Raw genomic sequence first — 20,275 nt, forward strand, 5'->3', positions numbered from 1 at the left:
CTTCTGGCCTCTGTGGGCAACTGTTCTCAAATGCATGTATGCACACACACATATACTTTTAAAATGAAAATAAATCTTTTTGTAAAAAAAATCAATGGTATAGAATAAATTGGTCCCAGACATAGGATGGGGGTCCAGGATGCTGGATGAGGTTTCAGGATGCAGAATGGGATCCAGGATGCAAGATGGGGGTCCAGGATGCAGAAAGTGGGTCCAGGATGCAGGTTGTGGGTCCAAGATGTAGAATATGGGTCCAGGTTGCAGGATGTGGGTCCAAGTTGTAGGATTGGGTTCAGGATTCAAGATGTTGCTGCAGAATGCAGGATGTGGACCCAGGACCCATAAGTTAATGCATATATTTGTGTTCAAATAATCAATACGTGTATTGGGGAAACTGGATAAGCATATATAAAAGAATGAAATTGGACCTTTATTTAGGTTCATGCTTTCAGGGGTATTGATCTAAGGTTGCAGGCAGGGGTTTTCAACACAGTTTGTTCACACACTGATGGATCAGGAAGCAAAAATCTTGGGATGGAACAAGTAGTGGATTATTATTATTATTATTATTATTATTATTATTATTATTACCTACCCACGCCAGTAGCTCCTTTCTTCTAGGCTCCAGAGGTTCCAAACCTCTCAAAGCAGAGCTGTTGGCTAAGGCCCACCCATTCACGCATGTGCCTATGAGGAGCACTGGATGTGGCAGTGATCTCTTTGACTTTTATGTGCTCCTGCTGGAAGTGTAAATATGGAGAATAGAAAGGCATTTCCTCAAAACATTAAAGACAGAACAATTAAATGATTCAATAGTCCCAGTCCAAGCATACATCCAAAAAATTGGAAGACATAGTGCATAAGCATAGCCGTGCATTTACAGTAGCTGATGGGTGTATGCAGCCAAATGTCTACCAATTGATAAACAAAATTTGACATGAATGCAATTGGAATGGAATTTAAAAGAAAGAAAATCCCATTACATATTACAGCATGGTTTAGCCTTAAAGACATTTGAATGAGATAAGACAGTCACAAGGATACACCTACAAGGCATCTGAGGAAGACAGTTCACAGAAACAAAATAGGAAGTTGGTCACCAGGAGCTTGGAGGGGAGGGCAAAGGAGAGGAGTTGTGTCTGGAGATCCACTTTACACAGTGTGGATGTGCAGAATACTGAGACCTGCACTAAAAACAGTTTATTTTTTATTTATTTAAGATTTCTGCCTCCTCCACGCCACCACCTCACATTTCCCTCCCCCTCCCCCAACCAAGTTTCCCTACCTCGTCAGCCCGAGAGCAATCAGGGTTCCCTGCCCTGTGGGAAGTACAAGGACCACCCACCTCCATCAAGGTCTAGTAAGGTGAGCATCCAAATTGCCTAGGCTCCCAAAAGCCAGTACGTGCAATAGGATCAAAAACCCATTGCCATTGTTCTTGAGTTCTCAGTAGTCCTCATTGTCCGCTATGTTCACTGAGTCCGGTTTTATCCCATGCTTTTTCAGACCCGGGCAAGCTGGCCTTGGTGAGTTCCCGATAGAATATCCCTATTGTCTCAGTGTGTGGGTGCACCCCTCGCGGTCCTGAGTTCCTTGCTCGTGCTCTCTCTCCTTCTCCTGATTTGGACCTTGAGGTTGTAGTCAGGAGCTCAAATGTGGGACTCTGTCTCTGTCTCCTTTCATCGCCTGATGCAGGTTAATATTCAGGAGGATGACTATATGTTTTTCTTTGGGTTCACCTTCTTATTTAGCTTCTCTAGGATCACGAATTATAGGCTCAATGTCCTTTATTTATGGCTAGAAACCAAATATGAGTGAGTACATCCCATGTTCCTCTTTTTGGGTCTGGCTTACCTCACTCAGGATAGTGTTTTCTATTTCCGTCCATTTGCATGCAAAATTCATGATGTCATTGTTTTTCACTGCTGAGTAGTACTCTAATATGTATATATTCAATACTCTCTTCATCCATTCTTCCATTGAAGGGCATCTAGGTTGTTTCCAGGATCTGGCTATTACAAACAATGCTGCTATGAACATAGTTGAGCATATACTTTTGTTGTATGATAGGGCAGATCTTGGGTATATTCCCAAGAGTGGTATTGCTGGGGTCCAGGGGTAGGTTGATCCTGAATTTCCTGAGAAACCGCCACACTGTTTTCCAAAGTGGTTGCACAAGTTTGTATTCCCACCAGCAATGGATGAGTTTACCCCTTTCTACACAACCTCTCCAGCAAAGGCTATCACTGGTGTTTTTGATTTTAGCCATTCTGACAGGTGTAAGATGGTATCTTGAAGTTGTCTTGATTTGCATTTCCCTGATCGCTAAGGAAGTTGAGCATGACCTTAAGTGTCTTTTGGCCATTTGAACTTCTTCTGTTGAGAATTCTCTGTTCAGCTCAGTGCCCCATTTTATAATTGGGTTGATTAGCCTTTTACGGTCTAGTTTCTTGAGTTCTTTATATATTTTGGAGATCAGATCTTTGTCAGTTGCGGGGTTGGTGAAGATCTTCTCCCAGTCAGTGGGTTGCCTTTTTGTCTTAGTGACAGTGTCCTTTGCTTTACAGAAGCTTCTCAGTCACAGGAGGTCCCATTTATTCAATGATGCCCTTAATGTCTGTGCTGCTGGGGTTATACATAGGAAGTGGTCTCCTGTGCCCATGTGTTGTAGAGTACTTCCCACTTTCTCTTCTATCAGGTTCAGTGTGTTCGGACTGATATTGAGGTCTTTAATCCATTTGGACTTGAGTTTTGTGCATGGTGATAGATATGGATCTATTTTAAATCTTCTACAGATTGACATCCAGTTTTGCCAGCACAATTTGTTGAAGATGTTCTCTTTTTTTCCATTGTATACTTTTAGCTCTTTTATCAAAAATCAGGTGTTCATAGGTTTGTGGGTTAAAGTCAGGGTCTTCTATTCGATTCCATTGGTTGACTTCTCTGTTTTTATGCCAATACAAAGCTGTTTTCAATACTGTATGTAGCTCTGTAATAGAGTTTGAAGTCAGGGATGGTAATGCCTCCAGACGATCCTTTATTGTATAAGGAACCCTGACTGCTCTTCAGACTTGAGAGGGAGGGGGAGAGGGAGAGGAGTGGGGGGAGAGGGAGAGGAGTGGGGGGACGGGGAGAGGAGTGGGGGGGAAGAGCGGGAGGCTGGGAGGAGGCAGAAATTGTTTTTTTCTCAATAAAACAAAAAGAAAGTTAAAAAAAGAAAGCAAAAAAAAAGATTGTTTTGGCTATCCTGGGTTTTTCGTTTTTCCATATAAAGTTGATTATTGTCTTCTCTAGGTCTGCGAGGACTTTTGATTGGATTTTGATGGGGATTGCATTGAATCTATAGATTGCTTTTGGTAGAATTGCCATTTTTACTATGTTGATCCTCCCAATCCAAGAGCAAGGGAGATCCTTCCATTTTCTGGTGTCCTCTTCAATTTCTTTCTTCAAAGACTTAAAGTTCTTGTCAAATAGATCTTTACTTCCTTGGTCAGAGTTACCTCAAGATATTTTATGCTATTTGTGGCTATCGTGAAAGGTGATGCTTCTCTAATTTCCCTCTCTGCTTCCTTATCCTTAGTGTATTGGAAGGCAACTGATTTTTTGGAGTTGATCTTGTATCCTGCCACATTACGAAAGGTGTTTATCAGCTGTAGGAGTTCTTTGGTAGAGTTTTTGTGGTCGCTTATGTATACTATCATATCATCTGCAAATAACGAAAGCTTAACTTCTTCCTTTCTAATACGAATCCCCTTGATCCCCTTATGTTGTCTTATTGCTATTGCTAGAACTTCAAGCACTATATTGAAGAGGTATGGAGTGAGTGGAAAGCCTTGTCGTGTTCCTGATTTTAGTGGGATGGCTTTGAGTTTTTCTCCGTTTAATTTAATGTTAGCTGTCAGCTTGCTGTAAATAGCTTTTATTATATTTAGGTATGACCCTTGTATCCCTAATCTCTCCAAGACCTTTATCATAAAGGGGTGTTGAATTTTGTTGAATGCTTTTTCAGCATCTAATGAAATGATCATATGTTTTTTTTCTTTTAGTTTATTTATATGGTGGATTACATTGATAGATTTGCGTATGTTAAACCAGCCCTGCATCTCTGGGATGAAGCCTCCTTGATCATAATGGATAATTTTTCTTTTTTTTTTTTATTTTTTATTTTTTTTCTTTTTTTATTGAGAAAAGGAGAAAAAAACAATAACAAGTTTCCACCTCCTCCCAGCCTCCCATTTCCCTCCCCCTCCTCCCACCCTACGCCCCCTCCTCCCACCCTTCTCCCCCTCCCCCCACTCCTTTCCCCCTCCCTCTCCAGTCCAAAGAGCAGTCAGGGTTTTCTGCCCTGTGGTAAGACCTAGGACCTCCCACCTCCGTCCATATCTAGGAAGGTAAACATCCAAACTGGCTGGGCTCCCACAAAGCCAACACATTACGTAGGATCAAACCCCCGTGCCATTGTCCTTTGCGTCTCATCAGCCCTCATTGTTCGCCATGTTCAGAGAGTCCAGTTTTATCCCATGCTTTTTCAGTCACAGTCCAGCTGGTCTTGGTGAGCTCTCAATAGATCAGCTCCACTGTCTCAGTGGGTGGGTGCATCCCTCGTGGTCCCGACTTCTTTGCTCATGTTCTCCCTCCTTCTGCTCCTCATTGGGACTTTGGGAGCTCAGTCCAGTGCTCCAGTGTGGGTCTCTGTCTCTATCTCCATCCATCACCAGATGAAGGTTCTATGATGATATGCAAGATATTCGTCAGTATTGCTCAAGGATAGGGTCATTTCAGGTTCCCTATACTCAACTGCCCAAGGAACTAACTGGGGACCTCAGCTTGGGCACCTGGGAGCCCCTCTAGGGTCAGGTCTCTTGCCAACCCTAAAGTGGTTCCCTTAACTAAGAATTGTGGTTCCGTGCTCCCCTGTCCAACCTTCCTTTATCCCAATCCTCCTGCTTTCCCAAGGCCCGACCTCCTTCCCTTCTAAATTTTCTCTCCCCATCTCCCCTTACCCCCACCCCACCCCACTCCAAGATCCCAATTTTCTCCCCGGCAATTTTGTCTACTTCCCTTCGCCAAGAAGATAACTATATGTTTTTCCTTGTGTTCCCCTTCTTACTTAGCTTCTTTAGATTCACCTATTGTAGACTCCGTGATCCTTATTTATGGCTAGAAACCAATTATGAGTGAGTACATCCCATGTTCCTCTTTTTGGGTCTGGGATACCTCACTCAGGATAGTGTTTTCTATTTCCATCCATTTGCATGCAAAATTCGAGAAGTCATTGTTTTTTACCGCTGAGTAGTACTCTAATGTGTAGATATTCCATACTTTCTTCATCCATTCTTCCATTGAAGGGCATCTAGGTTGTTTCCAGGTTCTGGCTATTACAAATAATACTGCTATGAACATAGTTGAACAAATGCTTTTGTCATATGATAGGGCATCTCTTGGGTATATTCCCAAGAGTGGTATTGCTGGGTCCAGGGGTAGGTTTATCCCGAATTTCCTAAGAAACCGAAACACTGACTTCCATAGTGGTTGCACAAGATTGCATTCCCACCAGCAATGGATGAGGGTACCCCTTCCTCCACAGCCTCTCCAGCAAAGGTTATCGTTGGTGTTTTTGACTTTAGCCATTCTCACAGGTGTAAGATGATATCTCAAAGTTGTTTTGATTTGCATTTCCCTGATCGCTAAGGAAGTTGAGCATGACCTTAAGTGTCTTTTGGCCATTTGAAATTATTCTGTTGAGAATTCTCTGTTCAGATCAGTGCCCCATTTTTTAATTGGGTTAATTAGCCTTTTAAAGTCTAGTTTCTTGAGTTCTCTATATATTTTGGAGATCAGACCTTTGTCTGTTGCGGGGTTGGTGAAGATCTTCTCCCAGTCAGTAAGTTGCCTTTGTGTCTTAGTGACAGTGTCCTTTGCTTTGCAGAAGCTTCTCAGTTTTAGTAGGTCCCATTTATTCAATGTTGCTCTTAATGTCTGTGCTTCTGGGGTTATACATAGGAAGCGATCTCCTGTGCCCATCTGTTGTAGGGTATTTCCCTCTTTCTCTTCTATCCTTTTCAGTGTGTTCGGGCTGATATTGAGGTCTTTAATCCATTTGGACTTGTGATGGAGGAAGGTCATTGGCTAATAAAGGCACTGCCCTGGCCCATTTTATTGGTTAGAGGATAGGTGGGAGGAGTAAACAGAACAAAATGCTGGGAGGAAGAGGAAGTGAGCGGAGAGACTCACAGCTCTCCTCTCGGGAACAGACGCCTGGGAGAGACGCCATGCCCTGCTCCCGGGATGAAGCTCCGACCCAGGATGGACATAGGCTAGAATCTTCCTGGTAAGCGCACCTTGGGGTGCCATACACAGATGATTAGAGATGGGCTAAATTAATATGTGAGAATTAGCCTAGAAGAGAATGGGCCAAGCAGTATTTAAAAGAATACAATGTCTGTGTAATTATTTTGGGTAAAGCTAGCCGTGGGGGCGGCCGGGTGCCGGGGACGCAGCCCCGCTGCCCCTACTACTACAGACTGGTGCCCAACGTGGGGCTAAACCCACTTAAAAAACCTGAGAAGGCTTAAAAATAAGGGAGAGAGAGTTTAACACAGATTTTTGCTGTTTGTTGGTGGCGTGCTGTAGAGAGATTTCCTGATTCGGCAACAGTAGCAGAAAAAACGCTGTGTCATTTTAAAGGGCGATTTCCTGGGGCTATGCCGCCATTGCGATCTCTGTCTGGCTCCTGCGGGAGACAGAGCTTTTGAATAGAGCATAAATGGAGTAAAGTGCTACTATTAGTTTGATGGCAACTAGACTCGCTGTGTTCTCGGGTCTGCTCTGCTTGCCAGAGGCAAGCAAGCACCTCATCTAAGAGAGGCTTCCTGACTCAGCTTTAGCTGCAAAGCCTGCAGCTCATTAAGAGGTCCTGCCACAAAACACTTAAATGGTGTTGACGAAAAGCTGAACGCATGCTTTTCGGTTTTCAGCCGTAGCAGGAAAAAAGCTGTGCCGTTTAAAAATGCCGGCTCTCTGGGCCATCCTGCCAGGGCAAACTCTGACTGTTTGAGGCAGGAGGGCCGGCTACCGAGAGAGGACTTGAGTGTTGTCTGTTGTAGCTCACTTGCTGGCAGGGACCTTGAAATGCCATACAGTTGTTGCAGTAAACAGGGCTACAGCCTGTATATCTGCCATGAGGCTGGAAAGCTAAGGAATGGGCTGGATCCAGCCGGCAAAGCCACGCCTTTATTCCGACTGATATTGCTTGGTAAATTAAAGACTCGTGTGGTCAGAAAAAGAGAGATATACAGTAAAGAGAGATTCAAAGACAAAGAAAATTTCTAAATGGTTTACTGTGTGTTAAAAATTTATGCAGACTAAAAGTTGAAGTTCTTAAAGTAAAAAACATAAAAAAAGGAAGAGAGTTGTTGTGTGTGGTAGCACACGCCTTTAATCCCAGTGCCTAGAAGGCAGAGACAAACAGATCTCTGTGAGTTCAAGGTGTAGTAGTGTACACCTTCAATCCCGAATGCCTGGGAGGCAGAGACAGGCGGATCTCTGAGAGTTCAAAGACAGCCTGGTCTACAGAGTTACTTCAGGTCAAAGATACAGAGAACCTGTCTCAAAAAGCAAAGAGTTAAAAGTAAAAATAAACAAAATAGAGGTTAAAATAAAGCGTACAAAGATGGAAAATACACAGAGAATCTTGATACTGTATGCTATTATGCTCTCTTTGAATTATTTGAATGCTGAGGAAGGAGCAACAGCTGCTAAAAGATATTTATTTATAAATGCTGCTGAACTAATCCGACATAGATATTTTGATGCCTTGACTTTGAAATTTGGATCTAAGGACATGATGCTTTGGAAAGGAGTTTCTTATTTTGTTTTCACAGAGGATGAGACGCTGTTCATTTCTTCTATTCCGATTTGGTATGATGGACCACGCCCTCCTGAAGGGTTGCAGTGAACATCTTTAGAAAATTGCTTCGCTCAACTGCCAACTGAGATGAAACTAGCACACAGGTTATACCATGAAAGACCTAATTAACGACGCCCCCATTCAGCAGGAAGCAGTTTGGAGAGAAATAACTGCGCCCATATTCCCAAATAATGTTTATAAATGTTCTTTTACATTTAAAGGGGGATATGATATAGATATGAATAATTTACATTAGTATAGATTTTGCTTTATTGATAGAGATTTAAGGTCAATTTTGTTATATATATAAGTGTTTCTGATTTTGATTAAGGTATTGTGATTGTGTAGTTCATTTAAATATGTACTGTATAATTAAGAAATATAGGTTGTTAATGGATAATCATCGATAATAGTAAAGCTTGTAATCATGTTAGTTAGATTTTCTAGATATATAGAGATATATTTTAGATAGACATTCTTCATGTCTTTCAAAGATTACAGAATAGGACATTTAATGTTTTAATAACTGAGGACTTTTCATGACAATGAGACACTCTGCTCCTGGCAGCACCAATCTACTTCAAGAGGAAGATGGGCATCGAAGAGGCTCGTTATGGAGTTTTGATAGCCATTTGGGCAAGAAACTGCTCTTGCCTGGACTATTGCATAAACTGGACACAGAGAACCCGCAGAGAGAAGACTACTGAACTTGCCTAAGGTGAGATGATCTTTCGGGGTTCCTGATTCATTTTGAAAGAGTCTGCGAGACATTCTGCAGGACACAAAAGATAGTGACTGAACTGACTTTGAATTTTCCTGCTTTATGGAAATGTCTGCTGGATACCATGGGCCTGAAGGCTGAAGATGGATGCCCCAACGGTACAAAAGAACTTTGGGTGACTGTCCAGGCAGCGAGATGTCTTTGTCATTTCTAGAGTTTGAAGTTTCTTAGTTCTTGTTTACTTAGGTAATATTATATCTTTCTGGAGTCTTTGATGGAGTTAAGAATAGTTAGTTATAGTTATAGTTTTCCTTAGTTATGATAAAGATTATTGTAACTTTTACTTGATAACTGTTTTGTTATATGTAATTTTGCTATGTTAAAGTTAAAGCCTTTTTTTTTTTTGTTTAAACCGAAAAAGGGGAAATGATGGAGGAAGGTCATTGGCTAATAAAGGCACTGCCCTGGCCCATTTTATTGGTTAGAGGATAGGTGGGAGGAGTAAACAGAACAAAATGCTGGGAGGAAGAGGAAGTGAGCGGAGAGACTCACAGCTCTCCTCTCGGGAACAGACGCCTGGGAGAGACGCCATGCCCTGCTCCCGGGATGAAGCTCCGACCCAGGATGGACATAGGCTAGAATCTTCCTGGTAAGCGCACCTTGGGGTGCCATACACAGATGATTAGAGATGGGCTAAATTAATATGTGAGAATTAGCCTAGAAGAGAATGGGCCAAGCAGTATTTAAAAGAATACAATGTCTGTGTAATTATTTTGGGTAAAGCTAGCCGTGGGGGCGGCCGGGTGCCGGGGACGCAGCCCCGCTGCCCCTACTACTACAGACTTGAGTTTTGTGCACGGTGAAAGATGTGGGTCTATTTTCATTCTTCTACAGGTTGACATCCAGTTGTGCCAGCACCATTTGTTGAAGATGCTTTCTTTCTTCTATTGTATACTTTTAGCTCCTTTATCAAAAATGAGGTGTTCATAGGTTTGTGGGTTAAAATCCGGGTCTTCTATACGATTCCATTGCTCGACTTCTCTGTTTTTATGCCAGTACCACACTGTTTCCATTACTTTAGCTCTGTAATAGAGTTTGAAGTCAGGGATGGTAATGCCTCCAGAAGATCCTTTATTGTATAGGATTGTTTTGGCTATCCTGGGTTTTTTTGTTTTTCCATATAAAGTTGATTATTGTCTTCTCCAGATCTGTGAAGAATTTTGATGGGATCTTGATGGGGATTGCATTGAATCTATAAATTGCCTTAGGTAGAATTGCCATTTTTACTATGTTGATCCTCCCAATCCAAGAGCAAGGTAGATCCATCCATTTTTTGGTATCCTCTTCAATTTCTTTCTTCTATGCCTTAAAGTTCTTGTCAAATAGATCTTTCACTTCCTTGGTTAGATTTACCCCAAGATATTTAATGCTGTTTGTGGCTATCGTGAATGGTGAAGCTTCTCTGATTTCCCTCTCTGCTTCCCTATCCTTTGTGTATAAGAGGGCGACTGATTTTTTGGAGTTGATCTTGTATCCTGCCACATTACTAAAGCTGTTTATCAGCTGTAAAAGTTCTTTGGTGGAGTTTTGGGGGTCGCTTAAGTACACTATCATATCATCTGCGAATAACGAAAGTTTAACTTCTTCCTTTCCAATTCGAATCCCCTTGATCCCATTATGTTGTCTTATTGCTATTGCTAGAACTTCAAGTACTATATTGAAGAGGTATGGAGAGAGTGGACATCCTTGTCGTGTTCCTGAGTTAAGCGGGATGGCTTTGAGTTTCTCTCCGTTTAATTTGATGTTAGCTGTTGGCTTGCTGTATATAGCTTTTATTATATTTAGGTATGACCCTTGTATCCCTGATCTCTCCAAGACTTTTAAAATAAATGGATGTTGAATTTTGTCGAATGCTTTTTCAGCATCTAATGAGATGATCATATGGTTATTTTCTTTCAGTTTATTTATATGCTGGATTACATTGATAGATTTTCGTATGTTGAACCAGCCCTGCATCTCAGGAATGAAGCCTACTTGATCATAATGGATAATTTTCCTAATGTGTTCTTGGATTCGGTTTGCCAGTATTTTGTTGAGGATTTTTGCGTGGATGTTCATGAGTGAGATTGGCCTGTAATTCTCTTTCCTGGTTGAGTCTTTGTGTGGTTTTGGTATCAGAGTAACTGTAGCTTCATAAAAGGAATTAGGTAATGACCCTTCTGTTTCTATATTGTGGAATACATTAAGGAGTATGGGTATTAGCTCTTCTTGGAAGTTCTGGTAGAATTCCGCATTGAAACCATCTGGTCCTGGGCTTTTTTTGGTAGGGAGGTTTTTGATAACAGCTTCTAATTCTTCGCGACCAACAGGTCTGTTTAGATTGTTCACCTGGTCCTGGTGTAACTTTGGTATATGGTATTTATCTTAAAAAGTGTCCATTTCTTTTACATTTTCCAGTTTTGTGTTATACAGGCTTTTGTGATAAGATCTGATGATTCTCTGAATTTCCTCTGTGTCTGTGGTTATGTCCCCCTTTTCATTTCTGATCTTGTTAATTTGCGTATTCTCTCTCTGCCGTTTGATTAGTTTGGATAGGGGTTTATCAATCTTGTTGATTTTCTCCAGGAACCAGCTTTTTGTTTCATTGATTCTTTGGATTGTTTTCTGTGTTTCTATTTTGTTGATTTCAGCCCTCAGTTTGATTATTTCCAATCTTCTACTCCTCCTAGGTGAGTCTGCTTCTTTTTTTTCTAGAGCTTTCAGGTGGGCTGTTAAGTCTTCAATATGTGCTTTCTCTGTTTTCTTTAAGTGGGCACTTAGTGCGATGAACTTTCCTCTTAGCACTGCTTTCATAGTGTCCCATAAGTTCGAGAATGTTGTTTCTTTATTTTCGTTGAATTCAAGGAAGACTTTAATTTCTTTCTTTATTTCTTCCTTAATCCAGGTATGGTTCAGTAGTTGACTGTTCAGTTTCCATGAGTTTGTAGGCTTTCTGGGGGTAGCATTGTTGTTGAATTCTAACTTTAATCCATGGTGATCTGATAAGACGCAGGTGGTTACTAATATTTCTTTGTAACTGTGTAAGTTAGCTTTGTTACCGAGTATGTGGTCAATTTTCGAGAAGGTTCCATGAGCTGCAGAGAAGAAGGTATATTCTTTCCTCTTCGGGTGGAATAATCTATAGATGTCTGTTAAGTCCATTTGCTTCATTACCTCCATTAATTCTCTAATTTCTCTGTTAGGTTTCTGTTTGATTGACCTGTCCCAAAATAGATAATTTTTCTAATGTGTTCTTGGATTCGGTTTGCCAGTATTTTATTGAGAATTTTTGCGTCGATGTTCATGAGTGAGATAGGCCTGTAATTCTCTTTCTTGGTTGGGTCTTTGTGTGGTTTTGGTATCAGGATCACTGTAGCTTCATAAAAGGAATTTGGCAATGACTCTTCTGTTTCTATATTGTGAAATGCATTAAGGAGTATAGGTATTAGCTCTTCTTGGAAGTTCTGGTAGAATTCTGCATTGAAACCATCTAGTCCTGGGCTTTTTTTGGAAGGGAGATTTTTGATAACAGTTTCTAATTCTTCGCAACTAATAGGTCTATTTAGATTGTTCACCTGGTCTTGGTTTAGCTTTGGTATATGGTACTTATCTAAAAAAATGTCCATTTCTTTTGTATTTTCCAGTTTTGTGGCATACAGGCTTTTGTAGTAAAATCTAATGATTCTCTGAATTTCCTCTGTGTCTGTGGTTATGTCCCCCTTTTCATTTCTGATCTTATTAATTTGCATGTTCTCTCTCTGTTGTTTAATTAGTTTGGATAGGGGTTTGTCGATCTTGTTGATTTTCTCCAAGAACCATCTTTTTTTTTCATTGATTCTTTGGACTGTTTTCTGTGTTTCTATTTTGTTGATTTCTGCCCTCATTTTGATTATTTCCAGTCTTCTACTCCTCCTGGGCGTGTCTGCTTCTTTTTTTTTTCTAGAGCTTTCAGGTGTGCTGTTAAGTTCCCAATGTATGCTTTCTCTGTTTTCTTTAGGTGGGCACTAGGTGCTATGAACTTTCCTCTTAGCACTGCTTTCATAGTGTCCCATAGGTTTTAGTATGTTGTCTCTTTATTTTCATTAAATTCAAGGAAGACTTTAATTTCTTTCTTAATTTCTTCCTTGACCCAAGTGTGGCTCAGTAGTTGACTGTTCAGTTTCCATGAGTTTGTCGGCTTTCTGGGAGTAGCATTGTTGTTGCCTTCTAACTTTAATCCGTGGTGATGATAAGACACAGGTGGACACTGATATTTTTTTGTATCTGTGGAGGTTTCCTTTCTTTCCGAGTATGTGGTCAATTTTCGAGAAGGTTCCATGAGCTGCAGAGAAGGTATATTCTTTTCTATTTGGGTGGAGTGTTCTATAGATGTCTGTTAAGTCCATTTGCTTCATTACCTCCAACAATTCTCTTCTCTATTAGGTTTCTGTCTGATTGACCTGTCCATTGGTGAGAGAGGTGTGTTGAAGTCTCCTACTACTAGTGTGTGTGGTTTGATGTCTGCCTTGAGTTTTAGTAATATTTCTTTTACATAAGTGGGTGCTTTTATATTAGGGGCGTAGATATTCAGGATTGAGACATCATCCTGATGAATTGTTCCTGTTATGAGTATAAAGTGTCTATCTCGATCTCTTCTGATTGATTTTAGTTTGAAGTCAGTTTTGTTAGAAATTAATATGGCCACACCTGCTTTTTTCTTAGAACTATTTGCTTGAAAAACCTTTTCCCAACCCTTTACTCTAAGTAGATGCCTGTCTTTGTGGTTGATGTGTTTCTTGCAAACAGCACTATGTTGGATCCTGTTTTCGTATCCAATCTCTTAGCCTGTGCCTTTTTATAGGTGAATTGAGACCATTAATATTAAGTGATATTAATGACCAGTGGTTGTTTACTCCGGTTATCCTTATTGTTTTTGCTAGTAGAGTTTGTGTGTCTCCCTTCTTTGAGTTGTACTGGTGAAGGGTCGCTAGATGCCTGAGTTATTGTAGGCAGTGTTGGAAATATTGGATTCCTTGGTTGTGATTTTCCTTCTATTATTTTCTGTAGGGCTGGATTTGTGGCTACGTATTGTTTAAATTTGTTCTTATCCTGGAACGTCTTGTTTTCTCCATTGGTAGTGAATGATTGCTTGGCTGGGTATAGTAGTTTGGGTTTGCATCCATGGTCTCTTAGCTTCTGAAGTACCTCTATCCAGGACCTTCTGGCTTTCATGGTTTCCATAGAGAAGTCAGGTGTAAGTCTGATTGGTTTACCTCTATAAATTACTTGCCCTTTTTCCTTTGCAGCTCTTAATAGTCTTTCTTTAACCTGTATATTTTGTGTTTTGATTATTATATGGCGAGGGGATTTTTTTTTGATCCAGTCTATTTGGTGTTCTGTATGCTTCTTGAATATTCAAAGTAATATCTTTCTTTATTTTGGGAAAGTTTTCTTCCATGATTTTGTTAAAAATATTTTCTGGGCCTTTGAGCTGTGACTCTTCTCCTTCTTCTATCCCTATTCTTAGGTTTGGTCTTTTTATTGTGTCCCATATTTCCTGAATATTTTGTGATAAGAATTTGTTGGCTTTGCTGTTTTCTTTGATCGGTGCATTTATTTTCTCTATGGTGTCTTCAGAATCTGAGATTCTTTCTTCTATCTCTTGTATTCTATTTATTATGCTTGTTTCTGTAGTCTCTGCTCGTTTACCTAGATTTTCCATATCCAGCTGGTCCTCAGTTTGTGTTTTCTTCCTTGCTTCCATTTCAGTTTTCAATTCTTGAACTGTTTCCATTACCTGTCTGATCGTTTTTTTCTTGGTTTCCCAGGGTATCATTTATGTATTTACTCATTTCTTCAAACTTTTTTTATACTTCTCATCCATTTATATTAGGGCGTTTTTTTACATGTTGTTTAAGGGACTCTATTGCTTTCATAAAGTCAATTTTTTCCTCTTCTTCTGTGTTAGGGTGTTCATGTCATTCTGTTGTAAGATCATTGGGTTCTGGTGTTTTCATGTTGTTTTTCAGATTGTTGGGTGAATTCTTGCCTTGGCACCTGCCCATCTCCTCCTATCTGTTGCGGGAGGTCCTCCCACTCCTCCAGCCTATCACCGCTGAGGTACCAGCCCACTGGGGCGTGGTTTCTCTCCCTTTAAAAAAGCGGCCACTTCCCTCTCCTCGCTCTCTTCACTTCCTGCTCTGCCTGCGACTAGACTCCTTTCCTGGTTGCATAGAGGGCTGTTGCCTGGGACAGTGATCTGTAAGTTTTTTCCCCTTTAAATAAATACCACCCTAATAATCATAACCCCGAATTGGTGTGGCATTGTTTGTGACTTACGCCTTCACCTATCAATGCTATTTAATGGGTCTTTTAAAACAGGATCAGGTTTCCCTGCTGGCCAGGGGCCCTGCTTACAAAATGCCCTCGCTCCGTTTCCTGGCTCCCGCTGTGGGCCAGGATCCCTCTCACCACTCAGAAGGGTCTTCAGGACCAGGACCAGGCTCCCCGTTCGCCAGGGACCTCGCCAACAAAACAAAAGGCCTACCACTCTGCAGGACAGCCACCAAAACAGACAAACTCCCGCTGCCCTCTGGCCCGAGCTCCCGACCCAGTGCCCAGACTAAACTGGGTGATCCCGCGGCCCCGCAGAAGGGAGGGGGGGAGTGAAGGAGGCCCCTGGGCTCAAGCTGGGATGGGTCAGGGAGGGAGAGGTTGCAGCAGAGGAGGAGCAGCCCCAGCAGAGGGTACTAGCCCTCGCAGACGGGGGGGGGGGGGGGGGGGGGGTTCAAGGGGGTTGGGGAATGCCCCTGCTCCATTTCCTGTGTCCCACCCTGGGCCAAGAACACTCTCCCTACTCAGGAGGATCTTCAGGGACAGGACCAGGCTCCCCGTTTGCCTGTGGACCTCGCCAATAAAAGGCCTACCACTCTGCAGGCCCAAAAAAAACCTACTTGATTTAATTGTAGTGGGGCGATCTGCTCTCAGTGTGGGCTTCACTGTTTCATGCTTAGACTATCCCGCATCCGCTTCATCTGCGCGCTGCTTGGGCCTGCACGTGCCGGTCTGGTCTCCGCTGCTTGCTGAAAACAGTATAAATGATCAGTTTGGTTAAGGAAGAAACAACATAACCAAACTTACCTAGTTAATGTGTCTATTTATTGTGGTGCTGGGAACAGAACTCGTGGCCTCGTGTACGCTAGACAAGCATCCTATTGAGTCTCCAGCCCTTCCAGCTGATTTTATATGAAATGGCACCTTGCTCAACAACAAATACTTGCCAATTCTCTGTTCTGTAATGAGTCGCTTGAAGGTGAAGGATTTCTCTCTCCTGAGACCATTTTCTTTTCTCTACTAGGTATATTTGAAATACGTAGAAAGGAGCATCTTCAGTGGGTGTCGGACCTGAGATGGAAGCAGTGTCAGTACATCAGCAGCCAGATGGAGCCCTTCTCCCTTCTCTGCGGATCTCTCCTGTCGAATAAGTGGCAGTGGAATGCCTTCAGGGACACGAAGGCCGTGTACTCTCTAATGTGCACACCCTTCTCCCTAGAAGAGGTTTCACCTCAGGAAAGTCACAGATCACCAGAGGAGGGTAGGACCTGAGCGCTTGAACCTTTCCCTAACAAATGTGCGTTTGTATGTGTAAATGTTCAGTGTGTAAGGTAAGTCATGGGAGGCATGTCTAGCATGTGAAGGCAACGGCAGTCAGATCTCTTGAATTCAAGGCTACTCTAGTCCATAGGACAGCCAGGGCTACACAGAGAAACCTTATCTCAAAAAAAGAAAAAAAAGGGGGGAAAAAAAGGTAGGTCACAACAAATGGAAAGGATGAGCATTGATAAGATCCATGTGGGATGTTTGAGTCAGTGCAAAGAAGTGGTTTTCATGATGTCACTGTTCTAGGTGAGAAACCAGTGTGAGTTCTGAACTTTGGAAACATAAAATATATCAGCATATCATTATAGCACACTGGTTCTGAACCTTATTTCTGAGGGAGCTTGTAGCACAAATTCTAGTTGGTCTTAATAATAAAAACCCAGAGTCAGATATTAGGGGTGAAAGCTGAGAGATCAGAGAAGCAAAGCAGCCAGCCACTAGAAAGACCTCTATCTCTACTAATGCTCAGACTGAAAGGTTGATCCTGTCTCTATGAATTCTCAGAATGTAGACAATATCTGAGCTCCTGTCTCCTCCCACCTTATATTCCTCTCTCTGCCCAGCCATATCACTCCTGTCTGCACCTCCCTAGTGCTGGGATTAAAGGCATGGGATCACCTTTGTGTGAGCTTTGTTTATCTTTTAGACAGATTCAGTCTTATGTAACCCAGGGTTGTCTTGAACGCACATCTCCCAAATTCTGGGATTAAAGGTATGCCCCACCACTGCCTGGTCTCTATGGCTAACTAGTGGCTTAGCTTAGTTCTATACTCTGATCTTCAGGCAAGCTTAATTTGTTAGATTATAAACAAAATATCACCACAGGAGTCTGCACAGGTTCCTCATTTTATATAACAGACATGTTCTAAACATTACACAGGAGCTGGACATACTGCCCGGTGGGAGAGCACTTGCTCAACATGGCAAAGCCCTGGGTCCAATCCCCAGGTCCACAAACAGAAAGAAAAGGATCCCCATGAAAAACAGTAACCCCAGGGAAGAACTACACAGGACCTTTCTAATTTGTTGGGTTTTTGTTTTTTCAAGACAGTGTTTCACTGGGTAGCCCTGGCTGTCCTGAACTCAGTCTGTAAGCCAGGCTGGCTTTGAACTCAGAGATCTGCCTTCCTCTGCCTCCCAAGTGCTGGAATTAAAGATGTGTGCCACCACTGCGCGGCACAAACAGAACTTTTAAGGTCTGCCATTTTGTCATATTCGCTTCTTTTCTCTTTTCTGCTTTGAACTCTGCTCCCCACTTTTCTGCCCTTTTTACTATGATACCCCCACTTGGGACACAGCCTAGCTTGTTTCCTGCCTCATATTTCTACATTTTTGCCTGCAGAGTTTTGTCATAATGTACCATAAGGTAGTCCAGTAACATCAATATTCTTACCCATACTTCCCCTCTGTCAGAAAGAGAATTCCAGAAGTGGAAATGTTGGTCAGAGGAAACAATTTCCATGTGGCATGTCCCTGTCGTTTTAATTTTTTTAGTTATCTTTAAGTGTCAGCGTGCAAAGCCTTGTGCATGTGAGTGCACTTGCCCCAGAGGCCAGAGAGAGTGTATGTCCCTGAGGCTCAAACTAATAGGTGCTTGTGAGTCACCTGATGTACTGGGGCTTTCTGGAAGAGTGTGTGCTCTTAATTATTGAGCCATCTCTCCAGTTCACCTGCCCATTTCCTAGTAGAAGACTTGATCTTTGATTTGTATCAACCTGAAAAGTTCAAAATACTTCCATTTCAATTGCCATATTAACACGTACTTTTTAAAGGGTTAGTGAAGATATGATTTGTCTATTCATATATATACTTATCTCCTTGTTGGTTGTTTATAAGAATACTATTAGTGTAGATACTTCATTTTTTGTATATTTTTTCTAAATCTGTTCATCATTAGTGGCTGATAGAATATGTACTATACAGGTAGTAAGATGTTTATGCCATCAGTTATGTCTCTCTTTCTACCTCTTTGCTTTTCTACTTCTAAAGAAGCTGCTCCTTCACCTATACAGTTTTATTCATGGATCACTGTTATTTTTTTGCATTTATCACTAATCTGTTTGTAATCCATATGATATTTTAATGTAAGACAAAAATCAATAATTTTGCTGTAAAGGAACTCTCAGCTAACCCTTCTTGTAAGGTGAGGATCTTTTACTTTGCAAACCACTTCAAATTTATCACTTGAGATTGAACTTACACATACCATGGGTTCTTTTCAAATCAGAATTTTTACATATTTAAAAAACAATTTTTTTATAACCCAAGTTGTATGCAAAGTTAGACGTTGGGGAAATGCCAGGGAGGCAATGTTCTTAGGAACAGCAGCAGCTATGGCTGGAAGGAAGGCCTGGAGAGCATCTCACTTCGCAAGCAAGACGGTCACCATGCAGAGAGGAGTCAGTATGAAAAAAAATAAATAACTGTGTAAGTTCTCAAAATCATGGCAATCCTATCTGAGCTTCGGTGGGTTCCACTTCCCATCTGTTTTGGGTGCTGAGCAGAAATCTCTCGTGTATCCAGTGAAACGCACTTGAGGGAGCAGGTGCTGAGGGCCTGCCTGTGTCCCTGCCTCTCGTTTCCTTCAGCTCTTGCAGCTCCACCCCTTCATCCCTAGCCTCATCCCTCCCTACTCACCACATCATCTGTGCCTATGCTGCTTCACGATGAATGATGGTGAGGGCCCAAGTCCTAAGAATAACACCTACTTATTTAGCCAACCATGTTTCTTTTCATAATGCCCTAACTTAAGTTCATGTTGTAACATATTTTAGTGGCACAGCTGCCTGGTTATTAATTCCAGTCTCTTTCTCTTGATGGTATCTAGCTGCACTTCTGAATGAAAATGATGAAATGTTTAACCCTATAAGTTTTCCTTGGGAAAAACTCACTCCGTTTCAAAGGCTTATTTTGGTAAGATGCGTTAAAACAAAATATTGTGATTCCTAATATTTTAAGTAAGTTTATTGATAGTTTGAACTCCTCAAAATTCAAATTTTATAAGTGAAATGTGCTGACTTCTACAAGTTATGACATCCTGGACCTCAGTGTAGAGGGAGGGACCTGCACTCCACCCTAATGTTCTGTCACATGGTGGCGCTGCCCCTCATCCTTCCTCTATAGACAAGATGAAGCCTTGAGGGATGACCTGAGTTGCCTGGGGCCACCATTGTCTTCCTGCTCTTTTGAGATCTTCCCTGACTACAAGCTTATTTTCTCTTACCTCCATGCTAAAATTACAAGAATAGACCCAGTCCTTTAGGGAGAAAGCAACAGCTGCCTGATCTCACTATGATAGGTAACGTGTCTGATTCTTGGTTCAGTGTCCAGAAGGCATATGGTTGACTCATAGCTAACTCACATCCACCAAAGTGACATTTACAAAGGCAGAATTTTACACAGCTCCTGTTTCTCAGTTGCTTTAGAATCTGGTTTGGGGTTTGGGAGATTCCGGATGGGATTCAGTGTATATTAATCAAATGTGTTAAGGTAGCAAAATGCTTAAAATGATCAACCTCTAAGGCTTATTTGTACTCAGTTTGGGGAGGGGGGGTGTGTTAACCAGCGTTCTCTGGAGTAAGGCTGTCTAGACCATGGTCGGTACACAGAAAGAGGAATGTGTTGATGCCTACAGCGTTCTCAGACAGTTTCAGAGTTGCCTTCCACAAAAAGATGCTGAGCTTTCTCAGGACCTATTTCATGGTCATTATGAAAAATGTACCATGTAAGCAGTTTGTCTATAAAGCAGTCTTCACAGGGAAGTTCTGTGTCCATTATACATGTACTGTATGCGTGTCCAATTGGTTCACATGTCCACAGCACTCCCCAGACCTGTATTTTGTCCCACTTGAACTTACAAACTGTGCCATTGGGTATCTTGCATCTTCCAACTCCAAGCTATATGGATTCTTCTTGGTCTAGACATGGATAGCAGAGCAGGAGGAACCCAAGGAAAGTGTTCTTTTGCA

General features: G+C 41.7%; 1 protein-coding gene across 1 annotated transcript in view; it reads left to right on the forward strand.

Annotated features, from left to right (window-relative positions):
• The window catches only part of Dnah14 (dynein axonemal heavy chain 14), a 257,032-nt gene that overhangs the window by 194,493 nt on the left and 42,264 nt on the right, over positions 1-20,275 (forward strand). The window contains exons 71-72 of the mRNA XM_041635247.1: positions 16,006-16,242; positions 19,135-19,220. Of these exons, the coding sequence (XP_041491181.1) occupies positions 16,006-16,242; positions 19,135-19,220 (323 nt within the window). The remainder of the gene's footprint in view (positions 1-16,005; positions 16,243-19,134; positions 19,221-20,275) is intronic.

Source organism: Microtus oregoni, unplaced genomic scaffold (assembly GCF_018167655.1).
Source record: "Microtus oregoni isolate MIOR12 unplaced genomic scaffold, Mior012 000047F_ref0000412, whole genome shotgun sequence".
NCBI classification, from domain to species: domain Eukaryota; kingdom Metazoa; phylum Chordata; class Mammalia; order Rodentia; family Cricetidae; genus Microtus; species Microtus oregoni.